The following is a 12,687-nucleotide window of genomic DNA, read 5'->3' on the forward strand; positions in this document are numbered from 1 at the left end:
CCAGTAGGGGTGAGCACGGATCGGATACGTTCCGAAATCTGATTTCGGATCGGATATCCGAATCTGAAAATTGTGAAATTTGATATTTGTATCTGATCCGAAAAGTTTCAGGTATCCAATATCCGAAAATTTTCGAACCGGATATCCCGGATATTCGATATCCAATTTCTTAATGTTTTTTTTAAAAAATTTAAATTTGTTTTCCATCAATTTCTCAGTTTTACTTGTAATCTCACCATTCACTATCCAAAACAAAGAAACAAAATTCCTTATTACGAAATGGAGATCTGTAATTTAAGAATACATAAATTTTTACTTTGTATAAAAAACAATACAAGTGCTAAAATCTTCGAAAAATTTATATTAATCTACGATTTCAAACAAACAACTAATTGTGCCCTAGTGATAAACAAGCTCCTAGTGTTGCTTACTTTTAACATTCAGATCGGATATCCAAAAAAACCGGATCAGATACGAATCGGATTATCGGATATTCGGATTTCAGATAGTTTTGCTCAGCTACTAACGCCCAGGCCATCACTGCGATCCGCCGATGAAAGATGGTTGTGGGTTAGGCTGGATTGAGGCCCGATCCAGCACGAAAAATCTTGCCTTGACACGGGCATAGGCTGTATTTTTTTGGGGAAAAAGCACGCCACGGCCTGATACCACAAAACAAGATAAAATTAGACTTAGGCATGATGACCTAGCCAGGCACGGCCCGGCCGAGAGCAAGTGGGCTTGGCCCTATTTTTTATTTTTTGACCAACATGGCAAAACCCAATACAAGCGGGCATGGTTGCCCGAGGCGAGGCCCATTCATACCACAGCCCATAGGCTCAACTGGCCCAGCCCACAACCATCTATACTCCCATCCCCTTTCCATCAATTGTATTCCCTCGTCTCCGACCAAAGCTGCGCTTCACTTTCTACTCTCCGTCAGTCATTTGAATTGGTGGTTTTTCGAAGGGTAATGGACTATAGTGGCCAGGGTTGGACCTTGGAGGTTGATTTGTGGCGCCATCACGGTGTTAATACTGGTCAAGAAGCTACTGAGGAGGGAGGCTGCAGTTACCGCAAGGAGGAATCGAAAGAGTTTTGAGGTTTGCCTTTCCGGTGGATTTTCTATTTTCAACGTTAAAAACACCCCCAAATTGAGATTTTCCGATTGAGATATTATCAATAAACGGTTTTACCAGAAGAAAATCAAGAACAAAAGTATCCCAAGTTAGAAAAAAACAAAACAGCAACATACTTCGTATTATCATATATGTTTTGATAACACACAGTTACTATTCTCAGCAACCAAAAATTGAGGTCCATAAAACCCTTTGATTTCAACTTAAGCACTATTATGTTACCAGAATCTCAACTACAACAGAGATAATAAAAGACACATCAAATCCCGGGTTTCGCTACAAAATTAACAACTGAAGTTCACATTCACAGGAAAATTGACAGTGAGCATATTTTCCTTTGTGCATTTGCATAATCAACACTGCCAAATCCATAGCATTACTTCTCTTCATCACATCGACCTGCATTTTAGACAGTAAGATTAGAGTGAAACAAAAACCAATCACGCGTAGGACAAAGAAAGAAGATTTCACTTGTGTACTCTGGTCTGAAAACCTAGGCAAAATAGAAGATTATTCTCTAGTAAGATGCAAGCTTTTGCATATATCAGTTTCAAATGACCATGAATACAGATGCAGATACAGAGAATTACACCGAGGCAACTAAGAGCGAGAAATCAGTGAAGACAAATAAGTCAAAGCACGGGAAAAGAAGGAACACGTCAAAACAAGGAGCATGACTAGAACTTTCACGAGCTATTATATAGATTCATGCAGCAAATTCATAACTCACAAGTGAAAGTAGGAACAGCCACGGCTTAAGCCATTAGGTTAACCCTGATGCAACCTATGTTAGGCACATCATTACTAAATATGTTCAAAACAGACAAATAATCTAGCAGCTTACATAGCAACAAATAGAACTGTGTGAATCAAGAGATAGATAACTTGACTCTTATCCAACTAAATTATTCTATAAACACTTTGCAGTTCATCTTTTCGACAAAAAAGGCTCACATAAAACTAATGTAAAAGGCACCCTATGTTCCACTCACACTGATACCCATGAGCAGTTTCTTGTAAAAGCAGGTGAGACTGTGAGAGCGTTAACGTTATATGAGAAACAAGTTGGATTTTATCAAATTTATGTGCCCGATCATACAATCTTACTAGGGATATTCTCTAGAATTTCAGAGACTTTTAACTTAGATTTAAAATACTTGGATAAGGCTGGCAAGAAGAGGCCACAAAATTAACTGCTTAGGGTCTAAGTAAAGGGTTTAACTTTAGAAGCCAAAAAGAAGCAAGAAACATTCTGCCAAAAAAAACAAAAACTGGACAGGAAGTATGCAAAACAATATCCCTCCATTACGTTGGACATTTGCGAACTAAGAGACTAGAATATATTGATCAAAGGCTAAGGACCTTTTGAAGCTTAACAATAGCCACTGAGCACTGGCCTGTTGCAATAACAAACTCCAAACTAGCTATTCCACTATAAAGTATAAACCCATCAAACTAGATATTGCAAGACAACATTCAATGTGAAGCAATACTAACAGCAGCAATAGTAGAAGTGTAGAAGAAACCTACTGGGAAGTTTACAGGTTCGAAAACCACAGCTTGATTCCTAGCTCTTTGGTTAAAACAGAATACCTTGGTTACTTTAATGGAAATTTAAGTGTAATCCATAAAAGAGTGGATGTTTAGATTACCTTAGCTCCTAAAACAAAGCTTAAATATATTTTAATGAACCCTGACACAATTTTAGAGACCTTGTTTGTTACTTCGTAAGAAATAGCACCAATTATAAAGGTACAAGACTAACATAAGATTAAGGACTAATTAGAAAATTATCCATGACTAGCCTCAAAGCACTTTAATTCACACTTGAATCTCGTTTACAGAGCTTTGACTCCTTGTGACCTTTGTGGGTCATCTAAAACCTCAAAAACCCCCAAAGGTTATAATATCCAAGTACCAGAACAGAACATGATCTTGTCCTGCACGTTATGTTCTAATATAGACCTAGATAAACTCCCTCATCTCTGCTCTGATAGTCTGATGTTACAAGCTTTTACCAAGTCAAAATAATCTCCTGCTGTCTGTATTACCACATCAGTTCTCTTGTTAAGGGAAGGGAACAGAATATCTGATCTACATAGAACAGAGCGAATATCTACTATTCTGTTCAATGTAACTAAGACCTGTCAGTATAACCTGCCCCTTTGCATCACGAAGTCTTTTTTCAGAGATTTGTCCACACTGATCATTACAAATGAGCTACAACTCCAAGGTTCTAAGTACAAACATTTGTTTAGATGAATTTTAGAGCTGACTTGTAATGTGCATAAGCTAAGAGATTGCAACTATTATAGACACTAGAACAATAAAACGGAACCAATGATTTGACACGAATCCTGCTTTGCCTAGGCTCTCATTGAAGTGGGGTGCACCAAATAAAAAAACAAAAATATTGTGAAACAAAAAGAAAGTTATGCAGCTTGTGCGCTAAGAGAGCAAATACCTGTTCTCCATAGAACAGAACACATCTTCTATTCTACTCAATGTAACTATTTCCTATCAGTATCACTCGCTCCTTTGTAATATGAGTCAACTCCATCTTTAAAAACATCCCCTTCTTTTTTTCGGGAGAGGGAGCTTATAAGGAAGATGGCTCCAAGTTAAGTATTAGACTGACTATCGTTCTGGGAACAGTAAAACAATTTGACTTAGAGGAAACCAATTCTGAAAATCAAACTTAATTATTCTTTCAATATATATGTAGAAATGTCGAAATATGATAGAGTTGCTTTTAATAAGAGGGTCACGCAAGACAAATAAGTACAAGAAAGAAAGAAGAACCTGACGAACCAAAGCACAACCACAAAGACGAAGGGAAATTAAGAAATAGGCTTATGGATTAAACACTAAGAAAAAGATGCTCGGTTAAGCAGTGAAACTCTTCAAAGCCAGTTGTGCAGAAATGATTTTGAATATAGGAAGCTTACAAGGCTAAAAAAATATCTGGATAACACTATTGTAATATTGTTGTACTGAGTAACAATATTACGACTCACACAGCAACAACGTTGATAAAGTCGCACAAAGTTTCTTAAAGGATCAAAGGTGACGACATGATAATAGAAGGTACAAAATATAAACAAATCCTTTCAAGACCGATACCCATGTTTAGACAAGAAAGAATAATTTTGAGAATTTCAGATAACTCATAATTATAATAGTAATTGACCAAAAACAAATATTGTCCATTCATTTGGTTGGTTCTATTACTTCTATATGCAATCACTCCAAACAATATACTAATTGCAGATTGGCGGCATTCAACACTATAAAATCTTGAATTCCAAATACAGACAAAGTAATTTACAAACAGCCAATTCATATGATCAAAATAAACGTTAGACATACTCCAAAAGAGATGAACCGAAACATAAAAATATTCTAACAGCTCCAATAGATGCAATTTCACAAGGATTGGCTTTAACAGGATGAAATTGTATAGAAATATAGAGATTCCATTTGGGAGTTAGATTGAGAGAAAACTATCAACAAAGAGTGTTTATAAAGGACTCTAAATCAAGCACTTGAGTTAATTGTTGAATTGAATGGGGATTTATGATGAACAAATGCTATTTTGTTTAATAACATTGGTCACGGGCTCAGCAGCTAGTTACGACAGCTACCTAAGCTTTGCACAATAAAGTGGTATAAAACAACTTAAGCCATAAAAATAGACATCATTGACGATGATTCGTGGTTAAAGATACAGACTTTAATGGTGATATAGGTTCAGTTCATGAAGGGAAAAGAACAATTCAAGATTTCTAATACAAAAATCTACATATTCATAACCAGAAATCCAGAATTCTGCCACTAAGACTACACTCCAATTCCCTGGAAGGTAGAGAGATAAAAAATTGAACACAGGTCATCAATTTCTTGTCATAATGAACCAGAAACTTGAAGATGGCATCGATAAAGCGAGCCAACTAAACAAATAAGCGAGTTATAGCATGAGAACCAATTAGTCTTGAACCTAAAACTACAAAAGTGTGCAACTTGAACATACAACACAAACATGGAACAGCATAAAAAAAATAAAAAAATTCAACATACATAACAGCAGTAGTCTTGACAAAACTAAAAAGTTCAACATGATAGTTCAAAAAGATACAACAAAGCTAGATTGAAATCCATACCCCTCTAGGGCACAGCAGTAATCTCCTTGTCCTCCACATCAGTGGCAGCAACACTAATCTCAGAAGAAATACCATTGGCAGCATCCTCAGTAGGAGGCTGAGCTTGCTCGTCCTCAGGCAACGGCTCCTCGACGTAATCATTCTCAAAAGCATCAGCAGGAACCTCATAAATCCTCACCTGGGGCTTTGAAGGATCCTTAACAAGCACATACTTACCCTCACCAAGCTTCATACACAAATCAACAATACTCTTAACAATTCCCCACATATTGTTCAAGTTCAAATTAATCTGAGACGCGAAATCCCTAGGCTTATACCCAACAACACCAAGAATCACATGGTTAAAATGATCCCTGGGATGAACCCTAGAAACATACCCCAACTTCATCATATCAGCACTAGCCAAAAGCGCCTGAGCGGTCCACTTAGCCATCTTGTTAGCATTGTTCTTCAACTCAGTAGCCAAAACAGCACCTCTTTGAGTCTCTAATTTCTGCCTCCAGTCAACCCCAGAATACTTAGGATCAAACTCATTCAAAGCATTAAGTGTCAAAAATTGCCTCTGATTATTACTATCAAGCACACTCTGCAACTCACACCTAGCAACCAAATACATGTCAGAATCAAGCTTCCACCTCCTATACCTATACCCAGCAGAAGCAACCTCTTCTCCTTCATTGGCAAACGGGTTTGGCTCCTCAAAGCTCACCTTCTTCCCATCCCTTGTCAAAACCTGCTGGGAAAAGTTCTGGTTAATGTAAGCAGCTTCAACACTCAATGAATGAGCAGAATTGATGTCTTCTTTGGATTCTGGTAGTGGTTCCTGTGAAGTTTCATGGACAGAGAGCAAGTCTAATTGAGACCCATCTCTCTTATCAAAGAAGAGCTTATTCCCAACCCTCTGAACCACAATGTCCCAGCTGTAAACACTTCTGGGCGAGCACATAAGTGTCGATAAAATAGCGTCGGTGGCAAAAACGGTGGCCTTATCCTCATTGGCCAACCTCCTAATCACGGGGTCGTCAGTGGTGGTGACCTTGAAGAAGTTCCTGTTCTTGAACCTCTCCAGTCTACGCTCATTCTTCGGGGTGAGACGGTCGTAGGTTCGGTCGTACGATTCAAGGGCACCGCAGAATAGAAGATCCTCAGGTTCGGGAACAGTGAAGGACAGCTTCGAGAAGGTGGAGAACGGGATCTGCTCAAGCATGTTCCACTCAGGCTGGATTTCGACAGAGGATTTGAAGACGGCGGCTTCACGGCGTTGATGAGCGCCTCCACCAGTACGGTGGTTGTTGTGGTAGTGGCGGTCACGACGAGCTCGCTCCTTCTCCGCTTCACGCTTACGAGCTTCGACCTCCTCATCGCGACGCTGAGGGAGGTGTCGCGCAGGGTTGTTGTGGTGGTGGTGGAATCGCCATTTAGGGCCGAATTTAGGGCGAGGAGGAGGTTTACCATCGACAAGACGGAAAGAGGCGTCTTCATCGGCTGCGAGTGTGGCGGCGAATGAATCGTCGCCGGAGAAATCGAAGACGGAGTCGTTAGGGTTGTTTCGTCGGTTGTTGGGGTTATTCAGGTTCCGAGTCCAATCGGCGATTCGGCCGAGCTTGTCGGAGCGAGAAAAGGGGGCGAAGGGGACATTGGTGGGGACGTTGGTCGTTGCGGCGGCGGTAAGAGGCAGAGATGGGGTTGCGGCGGTGGTTGTGGTGGTTTCCAGAGGACCCCAACCATCTGAATTGAAGGGAACGAATCCGATTTCCATCATTGTTGTTGCAGAAGATGAGATTGAGAGGAAGGAGGAGGTAGACTGAAGAGGTATAAGAGAGGAGAGACAAACCCTAGAATAGTAGAATGAATTCGAGAGTGATGCTGCGTTATGCTTTTCACTCTGATTGGGCCGGTTTTTTTTACGAATCAACTCGGATTGATTCTTTGCCTATATTTTACTAGTTTTATTAATCGTTAACTGCTGTACCCGGATACAGCCAGCTCTGGCTATACCACCCAAAAACGAAACGCTCATATTGTTTGTTCATTCTTGTCGACTGTTTGTTCTTTTTTATTGTACTGTTTGTTATTTCTTGTTGTACTGTTTGTTCTTTCATGTTGTTTTTTAAATTCATCATCAAATTTTCATAATTGTTGTATTTTTTGTTCTTTCTTCTGGAATTTTATGTTCTTTTTTTTATTGTTTGTTCTTTCTTGTTTATTTGTTTGTTTATAATAATCATATGGTAATGTTCAAAATTAAACTCTCCATTAATCTTTTATTCTTTCTTTTTGTATTGTTTGTTCTTTCTTGTTGTACTGTTTGTTCTTTCTTGTTGTTTTTTAAATTCATTCGTCAAACTTATTGTTGTATTGTTTGTTCTTTCATGTTGGCTTTAAAATTCATCATAAAATTATTCTTTGTTGTATTGTTTGTTCTTTTTTCTGGAATTTTATGTTCTTTTTTATATTGTTTGTTCTTTTTTGTTGAATTATTTGTTCTTTCTTGTTTATTTGATTGTTCACAATAAATATATGGTTAATGTTCATAATGAAATTGTTCACTTCATTGGTTTTTTATGTTTTTACAAGCGCATATATTGTTTATTTCCAAATAAATAAATAAATGTTCATAAATAAATGTTCATTTCCAAAATAATAAATGTTCATTCCAAATAAATAAATAAATGTTCATTTTCGAAATAGTAAATGTTCATTTTTGTAGTTTATTTCCAAAGAAATAAATAAATGTTCATTTACAAAATAGTAAATGTTCATTCCAAATAAATAAATAAATGTTCATTTCCGAAATAGTAAATGTTCATTTTTGTACCAGTATATTAATGTTCATTTTAAACAACACAAAACGACATCGTTTTGGATGGGGGTACAACCAGCTTTGGCTGTACCCGGGTATAGCCAGCTTTGGCTGTACCCGGGTATAGCCAAAAATTTGCGCTAGTTTTATATGCACATGATGCGTGTGAATATAAGAAACAAATTTGTGTTATTATATTTAAATCTGATATTCCAGTAGGAACACACACAAGAGGGGGGGTGAATTGTAATTCAAACTTTGATAGAGTTTCTTTCGAAACCAAGGAACAATAAGGAAACTGAGAGCAAGAAAGATTTAAAATAACAAATGTGCGAACTTCTTGACACTAATCAAGAAGAGAATTTCTTTTATTATGGTAATGCCTCGATTACAATAACTCTCCAACACAAGTTTCTCTCTAACTTGTGTTCCTCACAGTAATCTACTCAGATTACAACTCTATCTTTTTCCTCTCTCTCAGACTTAAACTCTAAGTCTTTACAGGATAACTCTATCCTCACTAATACAAAATACAATTCGTGTTTAGATAACTCTAGATATTAATGATGCTTTGATATAAATATAAGGAACTGAGGAACTTTGAATTAACTAGGACACAAACTGTTTTAGAAAATCTTTGATAATAAGTTTTTAGGAAAGCAAAAACTCTTAGAATGTTTGTGTATTTTTCCAGAAAATGTATTTGCCCTTTTATAGGTTTATCCCTAGGGTTAGTTCCCTTCAAAACCTCAACTGCTAACTACCAGCACTTTGGTCTTCACGTCCCTTGACTTGAGGAACAAGGGGAAGACCACTTCCCACGTTTTAGCTACAAAGCAGTTAGTGGCTTGACTCAATCAAACCCTAAAAGATTTCCCTTAAAACAGATTTTATTTATTTACAAAAACTAAGGAGAATTTTTAGGAAAATAAGTTTTAATAAATTAAAACGTGATTCTATTTTTTAAAAACTTATTTTTATTTAATTACTTGTTTTCCATAAAAATATATTCCAGTAAAATAAGTGGCCCTAATTAAATCACAAGTTCCTTGAGTACCCTATATACCTTAAGCATAATTAATATTTACATAAAATTCTAAGTACAGTAGACTACCTAGACTTTTATGTCTTCCTTTGTCTGGAACTTGCAACTCAGAAGCTTCAGACGTTCTAGCTCTGGAACAATGATGAGTTCCTCTCTGGCTATAAAAAGGAACTCGTGGCCATGAGTCTGTAATTGTTCTTGTGGGCATGTAAAACTCTTGATATGTAAAATGTGTTGCTCCTCTTATGACTTCAAACTGGAACAGATACAACTTCCAGCTCAGGAACTCCAGTGGTTGTTTCAAGTGTAAAACCAGGAACTTCAACATCTGATTCAAGTTCCTATCCTAATAGGAACTTAGGCACTTACCTGTCTAAAGTCATTAGCAATCACAATCAGGAAGTTTGCAATATGTGTGTGTGTCATCAACCAAAACCTAGGAACAACAAAATCTGAAATAACATGTAAAAAATATAATATAAATGCGATACGTGCGAATATAAGAAACATATAAGTTAAATAGAGCCGAACGCATATAAACAGATGGATTAAAACGGTAAGAATTTATTTAAGGGCTAGATTGATTAAAATACTTCTTAGGGTTTTTTTATTGGGTAAGTTGTCATTATATTTTCTGTTCTATAAGTGTGGATGGTATTTCAGTAATCCAAGAGGGACACCAAAAGTGGATTTACTAAAATAACTTTAGTTGTTCACTTATATAATAGAGATTTTAATTCTCTAGACTTATTTTAGACAATATAAGTTCAGATATTTCAACCAATTGTGCGTTTAATTCAACTTTGAAATGAATATTTCTTTTATTTTATTTGATACATAATGTCGGGAAGGTAATAAAATATACTTATTTTTTTCCTATATTCAGAGCAAGCACAACAATTGTCATGGTTACGCTTACTCTGAGGGGGCTAGTTGTACGGGGTGTCCTACCGGCTTCCGTAAGCAATATCTTCTAACAGCTAAGTCGGTTAATAAAGGAAATTGAGTCTTACCAGCATAATTCCATACATCCTACCGACATAAATCACTTGCCACGAGAGCAAGGATGGCCAAGAGGTGATCACTATCTGACAAGTCATTGTCCTGTGAGGAAGAGGCTACTCGACCGTACAAGGCAGTTTGTTTATATAAGGGGGACCTTATTTATTGATACCAGGTACGAAATACTTAAACACACACCTTACTTACTACTTAGTTAACTCTTAACTACATTCAATATTTTAATCAAGCATCGGAGGGGGATCCTCGAACCACCCCCGAGGCTAGTTAATCCATTATGTTGTACAGATTCCAATTAGCGATCCTAGCAGAAGTTCATAATCGCGCAGTCAGTCGTTCTCACTCCACACCCGGAGCACCTACAGTAAATGTATGAGCAGTACAACAATTTTTGGATGTACCTTTCACAATTTTTATTGTTTGATTCATCTAAGAAATAAAATTCCAGCGAGCTTAGAATTTTTTATAGCTCAAGCAATATCGAGTTTTCCAGCCTGATTATGAAGCTCGCGAGTTAAATATGGAGTATGTAATTGTCTTATGGTCCTTATGGATGCTTCGATCGAAATAATATTGAGTTTAGGAATTAGCACCCTTATCCAACAAGGGTCAGAGAGAGCATGGAAGAGCTCAAAAACTTTACCCATGAAGCACTTGCACTGAAAACATATTATACGTCCAAACACAATTTTAGGCTAGGGAGATAAGAAAAATCACTGTAACCTAACTTATTTTGTCTAGCAGTGTCAAGTATTGTACTCATACTCTCCTGATCGATGGAGCGTAGAAAAAAAATACAAGAAGTGGAAGCTATTGGGTTAGTCTTGATGCTTGACTCAACTATGATTGCGGACCAAGGAAAAACGAATAGTTTCTGTTCCGGTGTTGAAGTGGATGAAATAATGGGCTTCGAATGAAGGCCCTTTTTGTGTGTGTTGAAGATCTTGCTAGCTCGAATGTGATGTGTCCAAATCAACCTGCACAATAAACAAGTTACTAGCCTCGGGGGTGTTTCCGAGGAAAGCCCATCCGATGCCTAAGTAAGAACGATGCTCGGATTCTAGAGAGAGAAGTTCTCTAGAAGAGTAGTCTTAAGGCGTGAAATGGACGTACCTTGGTAAGTGAGCCATGACAGCTTATTTATATTGTTTGTACAATAAATGCCCTTAGGTTATTTATTGCAAGTGGGCCTTGGGCCTTGATTGGCGGCTGAATAGCCTTTTGGACTGTAGTGGGTTTGATGTTGTTGCTGTGAGCCCTTGGGCTTTGGACTTAATGGCCCAATTGATATTCAATTGGGAGCCCAAACAACATTCCCCCCAGACCCGGCCCATTTGCATTTAATGGGTGGGTTTCCAACTGTGGGAAGTCCAAAGGTCTTCTCTTTTTTCGAAAGGAAGCTGATGCGGGTTCGCGGATGAGTGACAAGTGTGGAAAGCGGAAGTTGGGCGATTTTTAGGACGTGGCCTATAAATACCGCATCTTTTTCTTCATTTCGAACTTTATTCACTCAAACGTTTTCATATCTTCAGAATTCTGGAAATTTCTTTGGGTGTTTTCTTCAGATCTTTGCATATTCATTGCGAATTTTCTTCGGGACGTTACTTCGTTCACTTCATCGGCAATTTCCGCTTCTGACAAGGTAATTTGTTTTCCGTTTTCGCCTTTTTCTGTTTCTACTCCTTTCTGTGAATCTTCGGCGTTCCCGGTGTTTGCCATGGCTGGGGGAAGATGGAAGAAGAAATCTGGCGTGGTGTCCTCCTCTAGTGGGGAGGAGGATAGGGTCGCTTCCGAGGGACCGAGATCAGCATCTCCTGAGGCTGGTACCGAAGAGAAGTCGGGGAACGAGGCTCGTGCCGAGTCAAGTCAGGGGGCTGGCGTGACGGGTCGTTTTCCTATCCGTTCGTTCTTTCCGAGGCAGTGGGAGGAGGCTGATCCCTTGGGGAGGCTTGCTAGCCTCTACGAGGATAAGTCTGAGATTGCTGGCCCTAATGGGGTGGCAGTTGATGGGAAGTGGCTGGTGGATGCCAAGAAAGGAAGGTATCATCGGCTTGCCGAGGATTTGTATGGCATTCAACATGCCTTGGGCTATTGGTGCGAGCTCCCGAAGCAGAAAAATGCGAGGGTGACTCGTACTCCGGCGGAGTACGTTCCTGTGTATCTCCACCACTTCGACTTCGGGCTTCGGTTTCCCTTGGATCCGTTCATCGCCCGTGTGCTGGAGGAGTACAACGTTTCATTGGGTCAGTTGACCCCGAAGTCCATGCGCCATCTTGTAGGGTATCGCTGGATGTGCGTTTACCTCGACTACGAGCCGTCCGTCGAGGTTTTCAAAGAGATGCATGAGCTTGTGAGGAATGCGAATGCCGAGGCTGGTTGGTGGGTGATGAGCGACATTTATGTCGCTCTAAACCTTTATTTTCTTATTATTTTCTTATAATTTCCGTTCTTATTTTCCCTTTTTTTTCATGATTTCGCTTACTTTTTAGTTTTAATTGAATTTGTAGTGTATATTAGTTT

At 38.5% G+C, this 12,687-nt stretch overlaps 1 protein-coding gene across 1 annotated transcript; it reads right to left on the minus strand.

Moving 5' to 3' along the window:
* Positions 1-1,228: 1,228 nt before the first annotated feature.
* Positions 1,229-7,228, minus strand: LOC110803180 (eukaryotic translation initiation factor 3 subunit D). The gene is made up of 2 exons (XM_022008667.2): positions 5,300-7,228; positions 1,229-1,538 (listed from the first exon to the last, which is right to left on the minus strand). Exon 1 carries the CDS (start codon positions 7,059-7,061, stop codon positions 5,304-5,306), a length of 1,758 nt encoding a protein of 585 aa, XP_021864359.1. The 5' UTR covers positions 7,062-7,228; the 3' UTR covers positions 1,229-1,538; positions 5,300-5,303.
* Positions 7,229-12,687: the final 5,459 nt, after the last annotated feature.

Source organism: Spinacia oleracea, chromosome 2, assembly GCF_020520425.1.
Source record: "Spinacia oleracea cultivar Varoflay chromosome 2, BTI_SOV_V1, whole genome shotgun sequence".
In the NCBI taxonomy this organism is placed as follows: Eukaryota; Viridiplantae; Streptophyta; class Magnoliopsida; order Caryophyllales; family Amaranthaceae; genus Spinacia; species Spinacia oleracea.

Bases quoted from the DNA above. Each gene is read 5' to 3' on its own strand.
- LOC110803180 (XM_022008667.2), bottom strand. From the start codon at position 7,061: ATGATGGAAATCGGATTCGTTCCCTTCAATTCAGATGGTTGGGGTCCT.